The 24,805-nt window shown below is 37.8% G+C and overlaps 1 protein-coding gene across 5 annotated transcripts in view; it reads left to right on the top strand.

Moving 5' to 3' along the window:
- TAF2 (TATA-box binding protein associated factor 2) overlaps positions 1-24,318 on the top strand; it is a 96,383-nt gene extending 72,065 nt beyond the window's left edge. For 3 of the 5 annotated variants that reach the window (XM_023248217.2, XM_023248219.2, XM_023248220.2), the window contains 5 exons: positions 7,134-7,363; positions 8,651-8,806; positions 9,289-9,394; positions 12,740-12,862; positions 22,891-24,318. In XM_023248217.2, coding sequence (XP_023103985.2) covers positions 7,134-7,363; positions 8,651-8,806; positions 9,289-9,394; positions 12,740-12,862; positions 22,891-23,153 — 878 coding nt within the window. In that variant the 3' untranslated portion in view covers positions 23,154-24,318. Of the gene's footprint in view, positions 1-7,133; positions 7,364-8,076; positions 8,147-8,650; positions 8,807-9,288; positions 9,395-12,739; positions 12,863-22,890 lie in introns of those variants that run through there. The other 2 variants (XM_023248218.2, XM_045049869.1) reach the window with 2 other exon arrangements.
- Positions 24,319-24,805: the final 487 nt, after the last annotated feature.

The following is a 24,805-nucleotide window of genomic DNA, read 5'->3' as shown; positions in this document are numbered from 1 at the left end:
TTCTTTATTTGTCTTTCTGTTGCTTCATTGTTAGTGTATAAGAATGCAACTGATTTCTGTACATTGATTTTGTATCCTGCAACTTTGCTGAATTCATGTATCAGTTCTAGCAGACGTGGTGGAGTCTGTCGGGTTTTCCATGTATAATATCGTGTCATCTGCAATAAGTGAAAGCTTGACATCATCTTTGCCAGTTTTGATTCCTTTGATTTCCTTTTGTTGTCTGATTGCTGATGCTAGAACTTCCAACACTATGTTAAACAACAGCGGTGAGAGTAGATATCCCTGTCCTGGATATCCTCCCTGGATATCCTGATCTCAGGGAGAAAGCTCTCAGTTTTTCCCCATTGAGGATGATATTAGCTGTGGGCTTTTCATAAATGGCTTTTATGATGCTTAAGTGTGTTCCTTCTATCCTGACTTTCTCGAGTGTTTTTATTAAGAAAGGATGCTGATTTTGTCAAATGCTTTTTCTGCATCAATAGACAGGATCATATGGTTCTTTTCTTTTATTAATGTGATGTATCACATTGATTGATTTGCAAATGTTGAACAAGCCCTGCAGCCCAGGAATGAATCCCACTTGATCATGGTATATATAATTCTTTTTATATGCTGTTGAATTCAATTTGCTAGTATCTTATTGAGAATTTTTGCATCCATATTCATCAGGGATATTGGCCTGTAGTTCTCTTTTTTTGCTGGGTCTCTGTCTGGTTTAGGAATCAAAGTAATGCTGGCTTCATGGAATGAGTCTGGAAGTTTTCCTTCCCTTTCTATTTTTTGGAACAGCTTGAGAAGGATAGGTATTATCTCTGCTTTAAATGTCTGGTAGAATTCCCCTGGGAAGCCATCTGGTCCTGGACTCTTATTTGTTGGGAGATTTTTGATAACCGATTCAGTTTCTTCGCTGGTTATGGGTCTATTCAAGCTTTCTATTTCTTCCTGTTTGAGTTTTGGAAGTGTGTGGGTGCTTAGGAATTTGTCCATTTCTTCCAGGTTGTCCAGTTTGTTGGCATATAATTTTTCATAGTATTCCCTGATAATTGCTTGTATTTCTGAGGGATTGGTTGTAATAATTCCATTTTCATTCATGATTTTATCTATTTGGGTCATCTCCCTTTTCTTTTTGAGAAGCCTGGCCAGAGGTTTAGCAATTTTGTTTATTTTTTCAAAAAACCAACTCTTGGTTTCATTGATCTGCTCTACAGGTTTTTTAGATTCCATATTGTTTATTTCTGCTCTGATCTTTATTATTTCTCTTCTTCTGCTGGGTTTAGGGTGTCTTTGCTGTTCTGCTTCTATTTCTTTAGGTGTGCTGTTAGATTTTATATTGGGGATTTTTCTTGTTTCTTGAGATAGGCCTGGATTGCAATGTATTTTCCTCTCAGGACTGCCTTCACTGCATCCCAAAGCATTTGTATTTTTGTATTTTCATTTTCACTTGTTTCCATGTATTTTTTAATTTCTTCTCTAATTGCCTGGTTGACCCACTCATTCTTTAGTATGGTGTTCTTTAACCTCCATGCTTTTGGAGGTTTTCCAGACTTTTTCCTGTGGTTGATTTCAAGCTTCATAGCATTGTGGTCTGAAAGTATGCATGGTATGATCTCAATTCTTGTATACTTATGAAGGGCTGTTTTGTGACCCAGTATGTGATCTATCTTGGAGAATGTTCCATGTGCACTTGAGAAGAAAGTATATTCTGTTGCTTTGGGATGCCGAGTTCTAAATATATCTGTCAAGTCCATCTGGTCCAATGTATCATTCAGGGCCCTTGTTTCTTTATGGATCCTGTGTCTAGATGATCTACCCATTGCTGTAAGTGGAGATTAAAGTCCCTTGCAATTACCACATTCTTATCAATAAGGTTACTTACGTTTGTGATTAATTGTTTTATATATTTGGCGGCTCCTGAATTCGGCACATAGACATTTATATAATTGTTAGCTCTTCCTGATGGATAGACCCTGTAATTATTATATAATGCCTTTCTTCATCTCTTGTTACCACCTTTAATTTTTTATTTATTTATTTTTTTTAATTTTTTTTTCAACGTTTATTTATTTTTGGGACAGAGAGAGACAGAGCATGAACAGGGGAGGGGCAGAGAGAGAGGGAGACACAGAATCGGAAACAGGCTCCAGGCTCCGAGCCATCAGCCCAGAGCCTGACGCCGGGCTTGAACTCACGGACCTCGAGATCGTGACCTGGCTGAAGTCGGACGCTTAACCGACTGCGCCACCCAGGCGCCCCTCTTGTTACCACCTTTAATTTAAAGTCTAGTTTGTCTGATATAAGTATGGCTACTCCAGCTTTCTTTTGACTTCCAGTAGCATGATAGATAGTTCTCCATCCCCTCACTTTCAGTCTGAAGGTGTCCTCATGTCTAAAATGAGTCTCTTGTAGACAACAAATAGATGGGTCTTGTTTTTTTATCCATTCTGATACCCTATGTCTTTTGGTTGGAACATTTAGTCCATTTACATTCAGTGTTATTATTGAAAGATATGGGTTTAGAGTCATTGTGATGTCTGTAGGTTTCATGCTTGTAGTGATGTCTCTGGTACTTTGTGGTCCTTGCAACATTTCACTCACAGAATCCCCCTTAGGATCTCTTGTAGGGCTGGTTTAGTGGTGATGAATTCCTTCAGTTTTTGTTTGTTTGGGAAGACCTTTATCTCTTCTTCTATTCTGAGTGACAGACTTGCTGGATAAAGGATTCTCAGCTGCATATTTTTTCTGTTCATCACATTGAAGATTTCCTGCCATTCCTTTTTGGCCCGCCAAGTAGAGAGATCCGTCACTAGTCTTATTCCTCTCTCTTTATATGTTAGAGCATGTTTATCCCTAGCTGCTTTCAGAATTTTCTCTTTATCCGTGTATTTTGCCAGTTTCACTATGATATGTCACGCAGAAGATCGATTCAAGTTACGTCTGAAGGGAGTTCTCTTTGCCTCTTGGATTTCAATGCCTGTTTTCTTCCCCAGATCAGGGAAGTTCTCAACTCTGATTTGTTCAAGTACACCTTCAACCCCTTTCTCTCTCTCTCTTCCTCTTGTGGAATTCCTATTATACGGATATTGTTCTGCTTGATTGCATCACTTAGTTCTCTAATTCTCCCCTCATACTCCTGGATTTTTTTTATCTTTTTCTCAGCTTCCTCTTTTTCCATAATTTTATCTTCTAGTTCACCTATTCTCTCTTCTGCCTCTTCAATCTGAGCTGTGGTCACGTCCATTTTATTTTGCACCTCATTTATAGCATTTTTTAGCTCCTCATGACTATTTCTTAGTCCTTTGATCTCTGTAGTAATAGATTCTCTGCTGTCCTCTATACTTTTTTCAAGCCCAGCGATTAATTTTTTTTTTTTTAATTTTTATTCTCAACGTTTATTTATTTTTAGGACAGAGAGAGACAGAGCATAAACAGGGGAGGGGCAGAGAGAGAGGGAGACACAGAATGGGAAACAGGCTCCAGGCTCTGAGCCATCAGCCCAGAGCCTGACGCGGGGCTCGAACTCACGGACCGCGAGATCGTGACCTGGCTGAAGTCGGACGCTTAACCGACTGCGCCACCCAGGCACCCCAAGCCCAGCGATTAATTTTATGACTATTATTCTAAATTCTTGTTCTGTTATATTGCTTAAGTCATTTTTGATCAATTTGTTAGCTGTCACTACCTCCTGGATTTTCTTTTGTGGAGAGTTGTTCCATTTTGTCATTTTGGGTAGTCCCTGGGATGGCACAGAACTGCAGGGCACTTCCCCTGTGCTGTCTGGAGTAACTTGTGTTGGTGGGCGGGGCCGCAGTCAGACCTGATGTCTGTCCCCAGCCCACCGCTGGGGCCACAGTCAGACTGGTGTGTACCTTATCTTCTCCTCTCCCAGGGGCAGGACTCACTGTGGAGTGGTGTGGCCCCAGTCTGGGCTACTTGCACACTGCCAGGCTTGTGGTGCTGCTTTGATGGGATCTGGCGTATTAGCCGGGGTGGATCTGCAAGGTGCACAGGGGTGGAAGGGGCAGGCTTAGCTCGCTTTGCCATCGGTGGTCCCCTGCGGGAGGGGCCCTGTAGCACCGGGAAGGAGGCAGACCCGTAGGAGGGATGGATCCACAGAAGCACAGCATTGGGAGTTTGCGCCGTGCAAGCAACTTCGGTGATGGTAACTGTTCCCTTTGGGATTTCGGCTGGGGAATGGGAGAGGGAGATGGCGCTGGCCAGCGCCTTTGTTCCCCTCTGAGCTGAGCTCTGTCTTCCGGGGCTCAACACCTCTCCCTCCCGGTGTCCTCTCACCCTCCCGCTCACCAAGCAGAGCTGTTGACTTATAATATTCCAGATGTTAAGTCCTGCTGCCTGTCAGAACTCACGCAGTCCATCCCCTCCACTTTTGCAAGCCAGACTTGGGGATTTTGCCTTACCGGACAAGCTGCCCCTCCACTGCCCGGCTCCCTCCTGCCAGTCCATGTAGCGCGCACCGTCTCTCCGCCCTCCCTACCCTCTTCCGTGGGCCTCTTGTCTACGCTTGGCTCCGGAGAGTCCTTTCTGCTAGTCTTCTGGTGGTTTTCTGGGTTATTTAGGCAGATGTGGGTGGAATCTAAGTGACCAGCAGGACACGGTGAGCCCAGTGTCCTCCTACGCCCACAAATCAATTTTTTTAAAGGAAAAATCCAATTGCCCTCAGGATCAAAACAATGTTCATTCTTCCATGCAAATTGAAGATCAACCAAAATCTTCAGAAAATAAGACCAAAAAGCCCACATAGAAATAAAAAGTAACAAAACTCTTCTTATAGGGGTTTAGTGCATTTGGCAGCCTTCACTGTGCTGCCTAATCATCCTCAAACTGACTTTCAAAAAACAGAACACCTTAGCTCATCAGAATGTACATTTTCCATTTGTTAATAATTTTTTTTAAACTTTGAGGAATTTTACACTCAATTGCCTGACTGGTTTCAGTGTCATCTACAACATAGTTCAGGATGGTTATTTGCAGTAGACATAATTAGGTGATACTGATCTTCAAGGCTAAATTTTCTTCCAGTATAAATGTACCCTAAGCTGTTCCAGTTTTCTTTACTGATGAAATGCCTATGGTTCACTCCTTTTCTTGCTGTGCCCATGAATAGATAGTGCTGGCTGCTGTGGCCTGATTCCTTCCCTTCCCTCAGAGGTTTGAGCCACCAGCCCTTGTAATAAAAGGCCTGGGAATCTGATACCTATCCTCTGTGGAGTCTTTACATGTATAAACTGTTTTGAGAAGGAGAATAATGAATGCCTACCAAAATTCAAGCACTGTCAGGTCATTAAAGTGTGCAGATCTGCATATTCTGGAGAAGGAAATGGATTTCCTGTGCAAAATTCTTCTTTTCACTCTGTACTGTTCTTCCTGTTCCTAGTTTCTCTGTAGTGTTTATGACAAAAACTTCATTCTCCTCAGGAGGTCTTGCCTCTTTCTTTTGCTTCTAACAATGGTGTGTATCTTTGACCTTGTCACATAGAAGCAAAATTGAAGATGGCTCAGATAGGATTGATGATCGCCGTTTCATGGCAGGCAAGGTACCTAGCACAGTGTAGTATGTTATACGAACTCTATGAAGTTATAATTCCTCCTATATGAATTTCCTTTGCATGTAATTAATGTCATATTTACTTCTGTTGGAGTAAATCTCATTAGAATCTTTACTTGACTGATTGTATTTTATTTCCTCATGGTAATATTTGGTGTTGAAAACCACAAAGCTTAATATTTATGCTGTCTAAAATTTGCTGCAGCAACTTCTTTCCCTTTTGTCTTTCCTTTTTAAGCATTACAGTCTTTTGAAACTATAGTTCTTGGTCAAAATTAAGAATTTGTAGTTTATTTTTCTTATCCAGAAGAATTTACCTGTCACTTTTCATTGATTTTAAGTTTTGTGCATCGTTTTAAATTCCACCTAGAAATGATAGCAATCGTCTAACCCTAGATGACAAATTTCATCTTATCAGTCAGTTCTATTTAATAGAAGTATCTGCCTGGGATGTTTTATTGGGGAAAAAGGGAAAGTGAGAAAGAACTGTGGTATTGATGTCCTCTCTAATCTGTCATTGATAATGAGATAAGGTATAATCTGAGATCAAAACCCTTATTTTGGAGGTTAAAAAAAAAAAAAGCCCGAGATTCATCAAAGAAATTGAAAGAACCTGTCTGTAGTCTCTCATCTACTTTAAATTTAATCTCTACACAGTCAGCTTTCTTCTGGTCATTATGTGTTTTACCAGCTGTTGCTGTCTCTGGGATTTGCTTTTTCCTATAATTTTTATCTTTTAAACATATACCTTGCAGGGGCGCCTGAGTGCCTCAAGTTTGTTGAGGGTCCAACTTTGCCTCAGATCATGATCTTGCAGGCTGTGTCAGGCTCTGTGCTGACAGCTCAGAACCTGGAGCCTACTTTGGATACTGTGTCTCCCTCTCTGTCTGCCCCTCCCCTGCTCATGCTCTGTCACCCTTGCTCAGAAAATAAATAAACATTAAAAAAAATTCTTTGAAAACAACATACACCTTGCAGAGCAACACAAATATAAAGGTGTTTAGCAAAAACATTTTCCTCCTCCTCCTCAATAAAAATTTAGAATCATGTTATTTTAAGTAGTTGTAGGGTTTATTACCATATTTAAAACCTGAAAGTAATAAATTTGAGAGGAGAATTTGTTTCAAGTGTCAGGGTTCATAAAGGCTCTTAGAGTGCTATCTTCCTAATGGGCTATTCAAGAAGAAAATCAGACAAGATGAACAGAGAATGAATGAATGTGGAGTATTTACCAAAGAGGAGGAATTAATAGGAAGATCTAAAGCTTGAAAAAATACTGCTTTTGAAATATTAAATGTTTAGTGGATGTCTAATATTCATTTGGTAAGAATAGTGTAATGATAACATGCTTTACCAGTTGTAAGTTATTTGTTCGTTCACTACCATTACTGCTTTCGGAACAGTTTCTGAGTATCTGTGTTAAGATGCATTTATAGAGTAGAGGGTTTGCCTGTTGTGCCTAGGTCATTACACAGCCCCTTTTAGCACAGTCCTTTTTCTCTGTATAGGTTCTGGAGCAGTTCATGGATAAGTGTACGTATTGACTTCTTTATTATTTACTTCTTAGGTACTTCACATGACTGGAGGTTACGTTGTGGTGCTGTGGACTTGTACTTCACACTTTTTGGCCTCAGTAGACCTTCCTGCTTGCCCTTGCCAGAGCTTGGGTTGGTTCTTAATCTAAAAGAGAAAAAAGCTGTCTTGAATCCGACCATAATTCCAGAGGCCATAGCAGGCAACCAAGAAGCTGCGATTAATCCAAGTAGTCACGCACAGCTAGTTGGATTTCAGAACCCTGTAAGAGTCACATGCATTACGGAAGATACAGTTTTATTGTATAGAGCTCCCTAGGGAAGAGAATTTATTTTTTTGAACTGGCGAATTTTAAAGCCACTGATAGTTTCATGTACCGCTTAAACTTCTGGTTGACAGTAGTTTAGCACTTTACAAAAGTTTATGAAGCACTATTGACAACTACATAGCTGCACATAACAAATGATGTGCTGCCAGTCCATTTACCCCTTTTGTGATGACGTAATGATGTTTTTGTACTTGAGTGTCGAATTTCTTAGAGTAGCAGAAAATTGAAGTGAATATTTCATCTTGTCTGTATATCATATTAACAAACTATTTGAACATAGGGGCTCTGAATTTTTTTGCTATTCTGTGTAATACCTAGCACAATTCTAAGCATATGATAAATGCCTGGCAAATGTTTGTTGAATTAAATAAGTAACAGTGAATGGTCAGGTAAATGAGTACACTGATGATTTGGGAAGAGATTATGCATTACGTGGTTTTGTTTTAATGTATGCATGCATGTGTTTGCCTTTTAAAAACCTTTTAATTCCAGCTCTGCATTGTGAAATTACCAGATTTTTTGTAGAAAGACTTTTAGCGTACTTAACAATCATTTTATTGTAATTCAGAGAAAGTTTTCCAGAAATGATTTTCATGTTGGTAACAGAATGTCCATAATAATGCAAGCTTCATTTTTCGCCAATATTTAGACCAGATTACTTGCCTGGCAATTCCCTACTGGTGTTTTGACACTTGAAAACTGAGATTCTCTTTATGCAAGTTAGTAATAATCATTTTAAATTACTTATTCACCTGGATTTTCTGGAATATAATCATACTTATTTGTTGTAAATTTAAAATGTATCCTAGATTTTGGGTTATGAAGAAGTAAGATTAGACCTTTCCATAGGAAAAAAGGGTCTCATTAAAGTGCTTTCTCAGATCGGAGTATTTATAAATCTGTATAAACGAATAGGTTTCTAATTCTTGCCCATATATGTTAATTTATTCACATTCATTCTTGGAGTCTTCAGGAAAAGAGAAAATGACACCAAAAGATACATTCTTTTGGGAAAACTCTTCAAGTTTGCTTATATACCTCCCATCTCCCCCAAAAAAGACCAGCTGACAGGAAAAGGTGAAGTTTATTTTAAGCCCACTGCTGATAAATTTTAGGCACTGGGCGTGCTCTAATCTGCATGGTTGCTGTAGCTATTAGTGTTCAGCTATAATATGAGCTACTTGTCTTCAGAAATCTAATTTTGATCTTGAATATTGCCGCAGGAAGATGATCACCTTGCCAAGGAAGCATCATGTAATATGTCAGCTCATCAGCAGGGAGTGAAGAGGAAGGCTGATACACCACTGGGGTCCCCACTAGAACCTGGTCAAATACTGGAGAAGAATGAGGATAGCAGTAAAGTCAAACTCAAAATCAGAGTAAGAAATACAGGTTAAACCTGTATTAATAGTGTAGGATATTCACCTTCTTGTAAATCTTTTTGAATACTTCCAATGGTTTTTCCTTAGCAGGAACAGATGGGGCAGACTGAATCATAAAGAAATCCAAATGTCCGTTTAAGACCTTCCATCTGATCATTTAACTTGTATTATCACATATTTCTTCTCTGTTTGGGGGAGGAACTATGTGTATATGATCTGCCTTGGCTCATTACCTCTTCCCACAACATAGGAGTAGATTTTAGTTGCTATTTCATTTCCAGTAATATCCAGTCAGCTTCTTTAAGAGGCTGGACCATGTAATCTTTTCTTATTCTTAATTCTTTCTGAGAAAAAGACTACTTTTCCTTTTAAGATGTGGGGGTATATTCTGTGGCCTCTCTGCTACCTTTTCCTAAGAGCTAAGATCCAAATGTAAAGTGATGTAACGGTTCTTTTTCTCCTTTGTGTATGTGTTGTAGTTTTCAAATTCTCAAGATGAGGAGGAAATTGATATGGACACTGTTCACGATAGCCAGGCGTTTATTTCCCATCATTTGAACATGCTTGAAAGGCCATCAACTCCAGGTGAGATCAGTGCATAGCATCCGCAGGCTCATGAAGAGAGCTCATGCGGTACTGCTCTTCTAAGGTGTATTGCTTTATTTACAGGTGAACATTTGAAAGTAGCTAGTACAAAATACTGGATTGTAGCAGATTATAATGCATATCAGCAAAGGAATACATTTTTAAAAAGGGTTTTGTTTTTTTTAATTCTGTTTTATTTTGGTCCTTAAATTTTGGGCATACTTCTGGATTTGTTTTTTTAAAAATCCATTCATCAGATTCCTTCCAGTGGCTTTAATTTTTTTGTGTGTTTCCTTTTTTTTTCTTTTTTTGTAGTAGGCTTAACCTCAAACTAAAATACTAGATCTATTTTCTGTTTATTTATTTATTTTAATGTTTGTTTATTTTTGAGAGAGACAGAGACAGGATGCGAGTGGGTTAGGGGCAGAGAGAGAGAGGGAGACATAGAATCCGAAGCAGGCTCCAGGCTCTGAGCTGTCAGCGCAGAGCCCAACACGGGGCTCAAATTCACGAGCTGTGAGATCATGACCTGAGCCGAAGTCGGACGCTCAACTGACTGAGCCACCCAGGCACCCTCTATTTTCTTTTTAATAACGTAACCATAATTTTAAACTTTGACTGAAGTTAATGCCTCCCATAACACTGCTACTTTCTCTTTTTTGTGTGCCCATTTCACGTAATATTGTAGAAGTCTTAGACTTTTTTTGCATGCATCTCCCAAACATCATAATCTTTTCTTTTGAAAATAGTACCTGAGGCGGTATTGAGTTGATGTACTATAATTTATCTTATTTTGGGGGTTGTTTTAGGGTTTTTGTTTTTGTTTTTTTTTAATGGGTGATTCTGCACTGAATACCTTCATACAGAAGCTTTTGTTTCTTTTTTGTTAAATTATATTCTTTAATTTCCCAAAATATTTTATTGGTGAAAAGAGTAATTTTAACTGTATTATGAGGTACTTCTTCAGAAGGTGTTCACGGCTCTTGATTCATTTTGTTATAATGCTTTTTGAAGAGCTAATACCTAGTTTATGTCAGCATTTTTTAATATTCAGGGATAAAGCATTGATGTGACTTGCATGTAAGTTGCAAAGCATAGTAATGAAACAAGTATCTGTGAACCTGCTCTCCACCTTAACCTGTATGATAGACTCCATGCCGTGGTCATTCCCTTTGTGCCTCTTCCCTGATTCTGTCCACCTGCCTTTGCACCACAAGTAAATATGCTCTTGAATTTTCTTTTACTTTTTTTAACCATTCTATTACTTTTTTTTTTTTATTATTTTTTTTTTCAATGTTTTTTATTTATTTTTGGGACAGAGAGAGACAGAGCATGAACGGGGGAGGGGCAGAGAGAGAGGGAGACACAGAATCGGAAACAGGCTCCAGGCTCCGAGCCATCAGCCCAGAGCCTGACGCGGGGCTCGAACTCATGGACGGCGAGATCGTGACCTGGCTGAAGTCGGACGCTTAACCGACTGTGCCACCCAGGCGCCCCTCTATTACTTTTCTTTATAGTGTACCACATAGATATAGGATTTCCTTATACTTGTTTTTTTAATTTTATGAAAATGGTATGATATGACTTACGTTTTTTAGTCAGCATTATGCTTCTAAAATGTATCCACGTTGATACATAAGATATAATTTATTAATTTTCACTTATTTCATTTTTTATGCATAATTGTTTTATTGTCATCAATATAACAACTTAAAAGATATTTATTAATTATAAATGATAAATCAAGTGTACTTTTTTTTAATGTTTATTTTTTTTTGAGAGAACACAAGTAGAAGAGGAGCAAAGAGAGAGGGAGAGTGAGGGTTCAGAGTGAGCTTTTCGCTGGCAGCAGTGAGCCAGATTCGAGGCTCAGACTCACAAACTGTGAGAGATCATAACCTGAGCCAAAGTTGACTGAGCCACCCAGGCACCCCAATCAAGTACTTTTTAAAATTTTACCTTTTTTCTTAGAGCCCGCACACATGAGAGGGGAGAGGGGCTAAGGGAGAAAGAGGATCTTAAACAGGCTCCACTCTCAGTGTGGAGTCCAACATAGGGCTCGATCCTATGACCCTCAGATCATGAACTGAGCTGAAATCAAGAGTCAGACACTCAACCAAATGAGCCACCCAGGCGCCCCTAATTTTTACTTTTTTTAAGTAATCTCTGTGCCCATCATGGAGCGCAAACTCATGATCCCAAGATCAAGTCACATGCTCTACTAACTGAGCCAGCCAGGCACCCCTCAAGTTTACTATATAATGCATTTTTTATTGGGAATGTAACTATTTTTTTTCTGGGTACTCTTCCTGTTTTCATTGGCAAAAAAAAAGGGAGTATTTATTTATATCCCATACTGGTTGTCTTTTATGATCTTTACATTTGAGTAATGTTTTTCTTTTTCTTTTTTTTTTCTTTTAAGCATGTTACATTTGTGCAAAGTCCTCCTTACCCACCTCAGTCTGCTTTTTATTAAATTTTAGTTTTGAGACCTAAATTATTTTTCATTGTCTAGTAAACTGGTATAAGCTAGTAAAATTTGAGAACTGGCTTCAGATAGAATATGAGCCTAAGATTCATTTGAACATTGACAGGTCATGAATTCTTTGGCTTTTCTAATTCTCAGAGATCTTAACAATTACTCATCTGTTCTATCTATTTTATAGATGAGTGAACTTAGAGAGATATTAAATGACTTGCCCTAAATGACACTCTCCAGTAATAACCAACTCAGGGCTAGACCAGCTGATCTTAGAACTTTGCCATGTGACAAGTGAAGGAATTGAGACACAGTGAGATAAATGTCTCACCTAGATTATGTATCTAATTTGTTGATAATTTGGAATCAGGACCTAGGTATCCTGATAATTGCTACAATGCTGTTCACATTGTATATACCATTACAACATTTCCTGTTTAAAATGTCTTCTTACTGTAAGCCCTAAATTATTTTGATGTATTTGTTGAGTAAGTATTACAATGGAATTTATTAGCAAATTTTCAGGGGGAGCAGGGAAAATTTACTATATGTAAAATTCCATATACATACTATAAAATACGGTTTCTGCCTCAAATGTAGAAGCCAGATTATGTATTTAGCAGACCAGTCACACTTTCCTGCCTTTCTTGAACATGTATTGTTCTTAGATTTAAGCATATAGGAACCATGACAAAGGATTAAAATCAAATGAGATTTTTAGTAGTTGGTAGTATTCTTTTTATTATTACAATTCTGTTGTTGAACTGTTTCTGGTTTTAAGGTTAACTTATGAAAAAACGTCAGGCTTTTTTCTTCTTTTGGTAAACCAAGAAATAAATTCCTCTTTTCCCTCTTTGGCATTTTAGGGCTTTCTAAATATCGTCCAGCTAGCTCCCGATCTGCTTTAGTACCCCAACACTCATCAGGCTGTGATGGCACACCTCCCACGAAACCCCAGTGGAGCATGGAACTTACACGGAAGGGAACAGGTGAAATTATTGTTAATATTTTATTGTTATTATTTTGCTCAAGGACAAATCTACAAACTTTATAAAGTTTTATCAACTTAAAAAAATACATGAAAAATACAGATCTAAGGACTTGCTTTTCTTGCAACATGTTGACTTTGTATTATCTAACATAAAGAATATTTTAAATTAGACTTTTTACTATTTGAAAATAATGCACTCCTATTACATAAAATTTGGAAATGAGATGAGTAGGAAGGAGGGGGAAAAATCATCCCTCATAAGCATTTAAAAATACCCATTGTTGTTCTGCCTTGCGGTACTTTTTCTTAGAATATTATAACACGAAAAATGCCAACTTCGGTAGAAACCATTAAATCTGTGCCTTCTGTACTTTTATAAAATGCAAATGTCAACCACTGATTTCTCTTTTTCCTCTCCCCCTGAAAGTTTTACAATTGGTCATCCATGGTCAGTCATGAAGACTTGATGCTATACTAGAAAACTAAGATATTCTGTCTTTTAAATTATTAAATACAAATTGGACTTAATTTTATGAAAGGTTATTCAGTTCACATGTGTTTGTTACCTATTCTGATTTACATTGTCTTCTGCTTACTCTGGTTCTCTGGTTCTTCTGTTGCTTTTACAGGAAAAAAAAAAAAAAAGATTGTAATCTAGATAAGGAATAAGCATTCAGTACTGTTGAACAAAGATTCAGTCCTGAAGTTTTGAGGAACAGGGAGTGAAAATGAGATACATAAGCAAAATCATTTTTAAAGAATAGTTTTTCCAAAACTCATTTGTCAGGCTTTAAGATTCCAACAGATGGATCTTGTTTATATAACCCATGTTTTTATGATATAAACAAAAGAGTAACTGTTTATTGATTTGAGGAGCTTAAGGATCAGCTGTGATTAATTCAAACCAAAGCAACATCTCAGAATATTTTGGTATTGAGACCCCAGACTGTTGGTTGCTTCTGTCTCTTTGTGTGCTTTATGCATTTATTGTAAGATTCATACAAAATTTATTTCAGAAGGAAATCAGCTGGAGACTTTATCATTTACTTTGATAAGTGAATTTTGACATTTCTTGGCCCTTGCCAGTTTTGTATTTTCTTGGTTTTGTTTTTGATTTTCATGTAATTTTGCTTTTATCGTTATACTTATTAAAAATTTACTAGACATGAAAAATTTCCCACATTTTTAAAAACAATAAAGCTCCGGGCATTTCAAACCCCTTGATATAGTTTAAGAGTGATGCTTCTGCCTGTCCTCCATGCTTTTAAAAAATGAAAAACTTCTGTCTGAATCCTAGCAGTCCAATGTATTGCTTGCTGTTCCAGAAAAGAATCTGAATATTTTTGTTTGTTTTTTCTTAAACTAACCGATGTAGAAGCAAATCTTAACACCTTTTTGTGCTTACTAATGTGCACATTTGTATCATAGTTCCATATTGCTTTAAAAAACATATTTTTATCTTTTTTGGAATCTCTATAGTCTTACAGTTCTCATGACATCATGTGGGAAGATTGGGGAGGAGATCTAGGGCTAATGGTGGGGAATAAGAAAGTACTAAAATTTTAGCCTTGGTTGCTAGGACCCTTTTACGTGATGAGGCAAAATGTATATCAGTATATTATTTGTACTGATCTGTAAAACTTAATTGTGAATATACTTTTTAGTATGCCTTTGTAATTTTCTTTAAATATATTTATGCTTTTCAACACCCTGTGTCCATTGAGCAAGTCTTAAAATTCAATAGTGATATTACTAGAATTTAGAAAACCTTCATTTTACAAGTGGTGTAGTTTTTTAAACAATTCTTTGTACACGTATTTATTTTGTAATTCTAAATATGGTTTTCCCATAGACACATTGTTATATTTGATAGGTAACTTTCCCAAACTAGCCAACATATACCATACAGGAAGGGCAAAAGTATCAACCTAGCCACTGTGTATAACAGTGTTTCTGAGAGGGTGCTTAGAGCTCCATCTTTTGGAATGTTAGGAACACAGCTTCAACCTAACCCAAATAAAGTTGGCAGTAAAACAGGAACCTCCTCTCCTTCCTCTCTTCCTGCCCCCCCCAGAAGGAGCTGGGGTCTCTTGCTGCAGTAGCTAGCCTGGCGTGACGTTTTGAGTGGAGGGCTCAGGAGAGGAAGCATAGAACCAGTGTAAGGGAAGCTGTGACCTCTCTTAGTTCTCTAAGGGATTCTAGATTAGAGTTCATAAATGGGTCTTACTTGGGGCCTTATTCAACACATCGAGCTGAGGCATCTTTTACTTTGTCAGTAGAAGTCTTGCAAAAATGTTTGAAGTAGTTGACTAAAAAGAGATTACACATAAAAATCTGGATTTCCAGCTTCTCTTGAGAAAGAGTTAACTGAGAAGTCCTCTTAGTGAGTGATGTGCTTTCCATTTTGTTGGTTCTATTTGTGTTGCACTTAGTATTGTACTTAAATTACATCATTTGTGCTATCTCCTCAAGTCCAAGACTTTTGAGATTGGGACCCCTGCTTCCTTTATTTGAGCTGAGATGAATTCTGAGATGGCTCCCTTAGAGCCAGCAAACAAGATGATAATTGAGAACTGGAATGTGTTTCAGATGTCATCTTAGGGGGTAGGGGGATAGAAAAGGGATGGGAGTGTAGGTAGGATAAAGAAGAGGTGGGAACTAAGGTAGCAGGACAGGTCCTGGTTTCCGTGTCGCTCTTTTTCCCTCCAGTTTTCTCTTTCCATGCATATGATAGAAGAATATTTTAGGGGTGATATATAGGTTAAGCCATTTGCGGGTAAGAAAGCAGAAGTGGCAGAGGAATTTTCCTTCTTCCATCATGACCTTTCCCTCTGCTGAGGTGAGGAAGGAATATGGAGCAAGGGCTGTGTAATTCCCATGTCCTCTGCTACTACCGCAGCCCCTGTCCAGCTCTGCAAAGGCCTCATCATGTCTGCCTCCTGACTTGCTCGAGGGCTTCTAGTGATGGAGCACAGAGGAAGAGTGACAGGCATGGAGCAGAGGGAAATCCTTAGTGGTTTTGTGGGGAAGAAAAGGAGTGTTCCTGCTTAGCTGGGGCTGCTGTATTATGTAACACCTTCTTGCAGAAGTCAGACAAGCACTATTCCAGTGCATGAAGTCTACCCCCTCGCCCCCACAAAAAATCTCGAGAGTCCTAGTTCTTTCTTTTGAAACTCTAATATGAAAAATAGACATTGGTATTGTTTTTGATTAAATTGTAGTGATAAAGTTTTACACTTCATTTTTTACGACGATCTCAAGAATCCAAAGACCAGACTGCACTTTTCCTAATAAAAACTGCAAGTTCTGTGTTAAGTTCACGCAGACACGTAATGTGAATGAATTTAAGAGAATTAGCAGATTATTCACTATTACTAGCACTTTAATCAGATGACTGAAAAGCTTCCACATTAGGCTTATAGTAAGTACCTCTTTCAGTTTATTTTGCATTTGTTAAATTGACTGCAGCTAAAATCCTTATCCGTAGTGCATTTTACTAGATCTCTAGGAACAATTTTATGTTGGGTAGAACAACAAAACAGAACATCTGTTTTATTCTTTTCATATAACATGAAATAGGAAGATATAATATTCTGAATTATATATATCTCCTTTTTTTGATATGTGTGCTATCATAGACACATGTATTTCAGGTCACTAAATACGAGGGCTTTCTTTAGGTTAAAAATGAGTGGCCCTCACCTTGGGTGGGCCTCAAGTTCCCAGGCATCTTGTAAACCCCTGAAATGATATGTGAAACTATGTGTGTAAATGTGTCATGGGGATGGTGATGTGTGCATTTTTCCCCAGGAGCGATTCCATAGATGATCTCAAGCCAGTGTGAAAGTAAGCTCCTGTGTGTCCCAAATCTGACTGTTAATACAATTCCACATGGGAAGGAAATTGTACTTTTATATCACCTTGGATTATACCTGGGAAAAATGATCTAGGAAAGACAGAGATTTAGCAAACAAAAAAATATGTATTGTGTATAATAGATGAAAACTTAAGAGCTAAAGTTTATTGATGGTGGTGGTATAGTAACATTAGGTTTTATCAGATGTTCTGTTGTTACTATTCTGGTGAATATTTTTCATACGTGTGTTTGCACATATGCATGACCACATTTGTGCGATAAATTTCTAGAAATGAACATTCTAAATCACAGAATATGGGCATTTAACATTTTCACAGATAGTGCCAAATTGCCTTAACTTCCCCTTTTTAAAAAACACTTTTTTTGTGGACAACTGTAAAGGAGTCAGACTAGTATAACAAACCCCCATGTATCCATCACTCAGCTTCTGCAGTGATCAACTCATGGTCGATCTTCTATAATCTGTACTCTTACCCTAATGATTATTTTGAAACAAATCCCACATGTCATCACTTTATTCATAAATAACTTAGTATATATCTCTAAAAGATAAGGACTTTAAAAAATCATAACTACAGTAACATTCTTATACTTTAAAAAATTAACAGATATTTTTTGTATTATTAAATACCTAGTCAGTATTTAAATTTCAATTGACTTCTGTCATTATTCTGATATTTACTTTTAATACTTTATTTTTTGAATCAGTGTCCACATAAGGTGTACACATTGTAATTGGCTGATAATGTCCTTTACATCTTTTTAAATTTGAAGTTTTAAGTTTATCTTTTTCTCTCTTTTCTCCCCTTTTACAATGTATTTTTGTTAAAGGAACCAGGCTTTTGATCTGTAGTTTTCAATTCTTGTGTTTTGCTAATTGTTTACCCATGGTATAATTAACGTGTTTGATAGAGTCTTTATTTGATGTAAATTTATAGTTGGATATAGAAGCTTAATTGGATTTAGATTTATAGATGGTGGTTTATTCTTCCATGTGGAAGCATACAGTGCCTGGTCGACTTTTTTATAATGTTAGCCACTAAGATGTTTAAGGCCCAGATCCATTATTTCATTAAGGCTTACATGATGGTGATATTCTAATACATTTTCTTTCTTTCTTTCTTTCTTTCTTTCTTTCTTTCTTTCTTTCTTTCTTTCTTTCTTTCTTTCTTTCTTTCTTTCCTTTTCTTTCTTTCCTTTTCTTTCCTTCCTTTTCTTTCTTTCCTTTTCTTTCTTTCTTTCTTTCTTTCTTTCTTTCTTTCCTTTTCTTTCTTTCCTTTTCTTTCTTTCCTTTTCTTTCTTTCTTTCTTTCTCTTTCTTTTTCTTTCTTTTTTCTTTCTTTCTTTCTTTCTTTCTTTCTTTCTCTTTCTTTCTCTCTTTCTTTCTTTCTTTCTTTCTTTCTTTCTTTCTTTCTTTCTTTCTCTTTTCCTTCCTTCCTTCCTTCCTTCCTTCCTTCCTTCCTTCCTTCCTTCCTTCCTTTTGAAGGAGGGGTGGGGGAGGGAGGGGCAGAGAGAGGGAGAGAGAGAGAATCCTAATCTGTGCTGAGAGCGCAGAGCCCAACACAGGGTTCAAACCCAAGAACTGTGAGATCATGACCTGAGCTGAAATCAAGAGTCAGACACTCAACTGACTGAGCCACCCAGGTACCCCATATCTTTCCATTTTTGTTTATGAGCTGGTTTATTTCTACAAAGCAAAAATCCCCCTCATTTATTATTATCCAGTGGTATGGTATATAGATCATATAAGAGAAAGATAATAGCTTCTCTTTTTATTTAATAATTTTCCAAAAATGAGTTGGCTAACTATATCCTCCAAAATGGTGATCTGTTAGTTCCAGTTCATTACAATTATTGTCCTTATCAGTATTCAAATTATCCCATCTTTGGACAGTGAGAAACTCTTAAATTGACTCTTAGGTCTGTTGAGAAGAATTTAACTTCCTTGCTGTCATACCAGATGTTTTAGGTTCATCTTGTAAATATTCTGCCCAGACCTAAAATCAGCCATTTGTCCTAGGAGCCCTTGTTCCTAACACCGTTATCTTTGGATCTAGCTAATCCATTGTCTTAAGAATAGACTAAATACAAATCAAGAGACATGCAAGATTTATAGTCAGTGTATCTTTAGTGCAAAATATAAGAGATTGGATTTACTTTTGAAGTGGTTGTAAGTATTCCTTGGAAAAGAGTACGCCCAAGTACACTTGGTTGTCCATTTGGCAGTTGCCTCTGCTGAGAAGTACAGTTTCCAATGTAATTATTGGCTTTTCTGCAATCCAAGTAGGTTGGAAGGTATTTAGGATTGGATGATGAAACTTCTCTCAGTGTAGAAGAGGACCTCAGACTCTTAATGCAGACTCTTAGTGCAGACAGCCAGTTGGAAGGCTGCAGAGTCTGTTGTCGTAGACTGATTAAATAATGAGGTAGGATCTGAAGGCATTTTTTCTTGAGACTTTTAAAGTCTCTTATCACTTCTCCTTGTCATCTGGCTCTGTGTTCTGTTAGGTATGGATCCATTTTCCCATATTTATAGAATTGGAAACATAGTCATGTACTTCAATTAAAACCTAAATTAAAATCATATAGTAGCATATTTGGCTGATAATCTAAATCAGATCTCCCTCAAAATTTATCATTTTCTGAATACTATCTGGGTAGCTAGTGATTATGGCAAAAGATACAGATCCCTAAACTTGCTTTTGTATATATATAATCTCTATAATTAGTTTATGCATTATTGTTAGTGTTATCTTTACCAAAACATTATGAATATAAAAATACGATTTTGTAATAGTCAATACATACATTATTTGAATAATCTGTGAGGACAAGAGCTTTGTCTGACTTGTTCATCTATTCTGAAATACTGGAACAGTGCCTGACACAAAGGAAGTATAGTTTCTGTGCTTTATCCCTCTCCCTTCAAAATTGATGACTTTCAGATTACACTTAGATGGACTAAGCTCACCTGACATCCTACCTAAAAGGAACGCAACAGTTAAATATTTCTGCGATTCATTCACTCATTTGTTTAGCAAGCTTTGGCAGGGGTGGGGAGGTGAGATGTAGGGGATGTTGGACACTGTGTGACACTCTGGGATACAAAGATTAAAAAGACAGACTCCTTGTTCTCCAGACGCTCTGAGTCTGATGGAAGAGACCCAGAGGTAAAAAGAGGTGCTACAGTGTCCTCTCTGTGATGTGCCCTCGGGCACAGACTCTGCAGTCACGTTCTTTGGGTTTGTGGCTCAGACCCGCCGATGTCACCTTGGGCAACTCACTTCAGTTCTCTGTGCCTTAACTTGCTTTATGTATTACGTTGTGGGAACGTGAAAGAACCGATTCTGTTTGGGCAGTTGGGGGAAAACTTCCTAAAGAAATGACATTTGAGCTAAGTTTTAAATTATTAAGAAGTCTAAATTTTTGTTGTTGTTGTTTTCTTTCGTCTACTTTAGGTTACCATTTAAACATTACTTCCTTGGGGAAGTTTGCCTCTGATCCCCCCACAGCTAATTTAAGTCTCCCGTTTTGCTACTGGTTTACTCTGTGTTTGTCTTTTTATTACTTGGGTGTACTTATTCAGTTACTTTCCTGTTGGCTAGTTTGTAAACTCCAGGAGGACTGAGATCTGTCCAGGTCATCACTGTTTTCCCCAGTTCCCATGCAGTTCCTGATACTTGTTAAATAAATCTGAGAGTCAGGGAAGTAAGGGAAGTGCATTTCATGCATAGGGAATAGCATTTACAAATACACTGTTATGAAAGGGCTACCCTAGAGCACATGGGAAGGGAGAGTGGAAGATAAAGCTAGAATGGTAAGTTCAAGACAGATTGTAAAAACTGTCAGTAAAATTAGTGCTGGAACTGATTTTTAGAACGCTTCGGCAGTGATGCCTGTTTTGGTAAGAACCATGATTTGGGGCTAGTTTGGGTCAAAATTAGTGCGGAGAATTTACTTGAAAAAAAAAAAACTTGCTTGGAAGTCCATTTTAGTGAAAATTTGGTTTTTTAGCTACTTTGAATAAAACTTACATATTTTTTAGAAATTGCTGCACGGTAGCCCAAGGAGTTTTTGCTTTTATTCTGTTGGTAGAACCAACTGAGTTGGAGTTTTTTGGTTATTTTTTGTTTGTTTCTTAAGAACCAAAGGAGTTTTAAAGCAGATAATTATGAATAGCTTTGTTTTTAGGAAGATCACTATGCAGCAGGGTTTTCCAACCTGAACACTATTGACATCTTGGTCATGAGAATTTCCTGTCGGAGCTGTCCTGGGCATCCCTCGGCTCTACCAGTGGGATGCTAGTAACACTACCTCCCCTGACCCTACCTCGGGGTGACAACAAAAGTGTCTCCAGATATTCCCAAATAACCCCCAGGGGCAGAATCACCCCTGGATGAGAACCACTGCTGCGCAGCTGTGTAAAGTGTGGATTTGAGTAGAAGACACGTCAGGCACGAGGAGTAGTTAACAGGAGACTAGTCCTGTAACCCAGATGAGGTGAGGTGGTCTGAATTAATACAGTTGCGGGCAGGATGGAGGCAGATGTAGGAGATATTTGTAAGTGAAAACCAATGAGATTTGGTAGCCACCTAGATTTAGAAAGGAGGGTATTTGAGATGATTCTTAGGCTTTTTTTTCTTGGCTGGCAGCATATAAAGTAGTACCATTAGTCTCCAGTAATACAGAGAGAACTCTTTCTCAGGGCACGTCGCAGGGATCGCAGCATCTGGAGAAAGCAAGAAATTGTTGTACGCTAGAGTCCAAGAACTACTATTGTCGATTCCTAGACTGATAAAATGTTAGAAATGGAAAGAACCTTCCAAAACGTTTGATCTGTTTTTTAGGTGAGATAAAAAGAAAGAAAATGCGAGCTGAGTGTTAATAGCAGAATCTGTTCAAGAGCACAGGTCTCCTCATTCTCATTCACTTTCTCTCTCTCTCTCTTCTCTCTCTGTCTCTCTCTCTCTCTCTCTCTGTCTTTCTCTTTGTGACACTTCTCTTTTGTCTTTAAGTAGAGATGTTCCCTTTATAGACTCCTGGCTTTTTCTGGGTTTTGTAAGCTGCGTGTACTGAATCTATTTAAAGAGGGCACTTTTGCCTATCCCCAGAAATTACCATCAGGAACTAGAGGAATATGATTTTTGCTGAGACATCATTATCCCTAACTAGCATAACACGTTTTTGTGTGTATAAGTGGTTCTTGAGGTGGCAAAAACAAAGTACTGCCATTTCACCCCCAAAACCGTAGGGTTGAACTACAGTTAAAGGAGCTACAGTTGAAGGATGAATGTGGGTCTTAACTTACGACACGTGTAATCATTATTGTTGCCTAATAATACTTTAACATTAACTTTGAGAGGATGGTTTGGTAACACACTGGTATATATCATAATTTGTATAAACTGTAAGGAATTAATATTCAGTTTCCTGGCCACAGTGCTGAACACTTATCTGCATGTGACTAATTGAATGCCTTATTTATGTACTTCTCCCATTCCTGATGATTCCTGTGGAAGTGATAAACACTTAAGAGTCCCTTTTTAAAATTTTTTTTAAAAAATTTATTTATTATTGAGAGAGAGACAGAGCATGAGCATGGGAAGGGCAGAGAGAGAGGGAGACACAGAATCCAAAACAGACTCCAGGCTCTGAGCTGTCAGCACAGAGCCCGACACGGGGCTCGAACTCACAAACTGTAAGATCATGACCTGAGCCGACGTTGGACACTTAACCAACTGAGCCCCCCAGGCACCCGAGGAGGAGTCCCTCTTTTCTTTTTTTTATTAAAAAAAATTTTTTTTTCAACGTTTTTTTGTTTGTTTTGTTTTGTTTTGTTTTGTTTTGTTTTGTTTTGTTTTGTTTGGGACAGAGAGAGACAGAGCATGAACGGGGGAGGGGCAGAGAGAGAGGGAGACACAGAATCGGAAACAGGCTCCAGGCTCCGAGCCATCAGCCCAGAGTCTGACGCGGGGCTTGAACTCACGGACCGCGAGATCGTGACCTGGCTGAAGTCGGGCGCTTAACCGACTGCGCCACCCAGCTGCCCCAAGAGTCCCTCTTTTCTATACTGTCCACAGCTCCCTCTTACTTTCATTTCACTTTCCTTGTGATCATCAGGAATTCATTTGGATGTTTTTAATTTTGAAGGTAAAGAACAGTCACCTTTGGAGATGAGCATGCATCCAGCTGCAACAGCTCCACTCTCAGTGTTTACTAAGGAATCCGCGTCCTCCAAACACAGTGACCACCATCACCACCATCACCATGAACACAAGAAAAAGAAGAAGAAGCACAAACATAAGCATAAGCACAAGCACAAGCATGATAGTAAAGAGAAGGACAAAGAGCCTTTCACTTTCTCCAGCCCTGCCAGCGGCAGGTCCATTCGTTCTCCTTCTCTTTCAGACTGAGAAGGGGACAGAGGAGACCTTTCCCTCAGTGTCCAGAAGAATATATATAACTAAAGCTTTGTCCTCTGTAAAGAATGATAAAAGGAAGCAGAGAGACAAAAAAATCGTTGCCTTTCTCATTCAGAATCCATGGAAGTTCTAAACATTTGATTTGTGGTTTTTATGCAATTGAGATCTAATTAGAAAAACGTTTTACAGTTCTGAATAAACCATTTCACCCCATTTCCTCCTGAGAACACACACAAACACACCTCAGACTTCATAAAGGCCCTCGTATCCACTGGCAGTTACCATCCACATTATGGTCTTCGTGTGGACTGCCAAAATCAATTATGTTTTGAAGTCTTTGATGGATGCTTTGGGGCAAAGTTGTGTTTTAAACAGAAGCTACTGCCAGATCTGTGGTGAAACCACTGTTTCCAGTGAAATACTGTATAACACTATTTGGAACTACTGAAAGAGACTGAGGCTTTTCTATAGGAATCTTCTTTATTACATGGTATTTTTTGTGTTAACCATAGAGGCCAAATATCAGAATTTGTGAACAAGAATACATGGTATTTTCTTTTGCCCTAAAATACTGAAATTTTCAAAAGCAGCTCTTTAAAAAAAATTTTTTTAATAGCTTTTTTGATAGTGCATTCGGTGATTATGATGTTGGAATTTAATAGAACTATCAAATCCACAGTTCTCAAATCAAGATATTTAAATTATAAGTTCTTTTTTTCATTAAGTATAAGTGAATATGTTCATATGTAGAATATGTTTGCTAAATGTGGACAGTTTACACACCCAACACATAATCTAAAATTATTTCTATAGAAAACAAAAGTCTGATACCTTAAAAAGGTGTTTACATGGTGTTTATTAACTCAGACAAGTCAGCCCTCATGTGAGTATACCAGAAACATTTAGAAATATGAAACATTTTGGTTTCATACTCAAATAGTTTGTACGTTTGTGTGTTTTTATTTCTGAATTTACCATGTGCTTTATTGTTTAAAAATGTTTTTCATACCTGTTCTATTTTTATCATTTCTCTTATCATTAGTTTGACAAAATACTTCTTCCAGAATAGATATTTCAATGGGATCCAATAATGTTGGACTTTTAAATATACTTTTAGTTGCATTTAACTTGTTTAATAAATAACTTTTTAAATTGACCATTCTCCCTTTGTATCTTTTTATCTCTTTTGTTACCTTTCTCCTTGTGTACGTATATAATGTACCTGGCCCCAAAGCTCTCTGCAGGCTTTAAAGATAGGCAGGATTTGAGCTGGCCTTGCTAGGAAGAATGATTATAATAGAGATGGAGAAAGTTATCTCGGTAGAAGAAATGGTGTTTTTTCAAAAGGATGGAGGAAAGCAGATACGTGTTCAGGAGTTGTAAGGCAGTGCAGTTGACCTGGAGTCTTAAGAGCAAAAGGAGTGTGGTCAGATGTCAAAGGGCCTAAATGGCAGTTATTTAAAGATTCCAATTAATTGAGTGTTGCCCAACTGAAATTATTTTTGGAAAATGGAATATTTTACATCATGGTGTGCAGTGATACCATATAGAGAATTCCCAGCTTTGAAAATTGTAAGGATATATTTCAAAGTAATTAGTGTTGTAGGAAGAGGTGACAAATACCAGCCATCTTTATAACCTAA

Source organism: Felis catus, chromosome F2 (genome assembly GCF_018350175.1).
Source record: "Felis catus isolate Fca126 chromosome F2, F.catus_Fca126_mat1.0, whole genome shotgun sequence".
Lineage (NCBI taxonomy): Eukaryota > Metazoa > Chordata > Mammalia > Carnivora > Felidae > Felis > Felis catus.
This window is presented reverse-complemented; position numbering and strand designations above follow the sequence as displayed.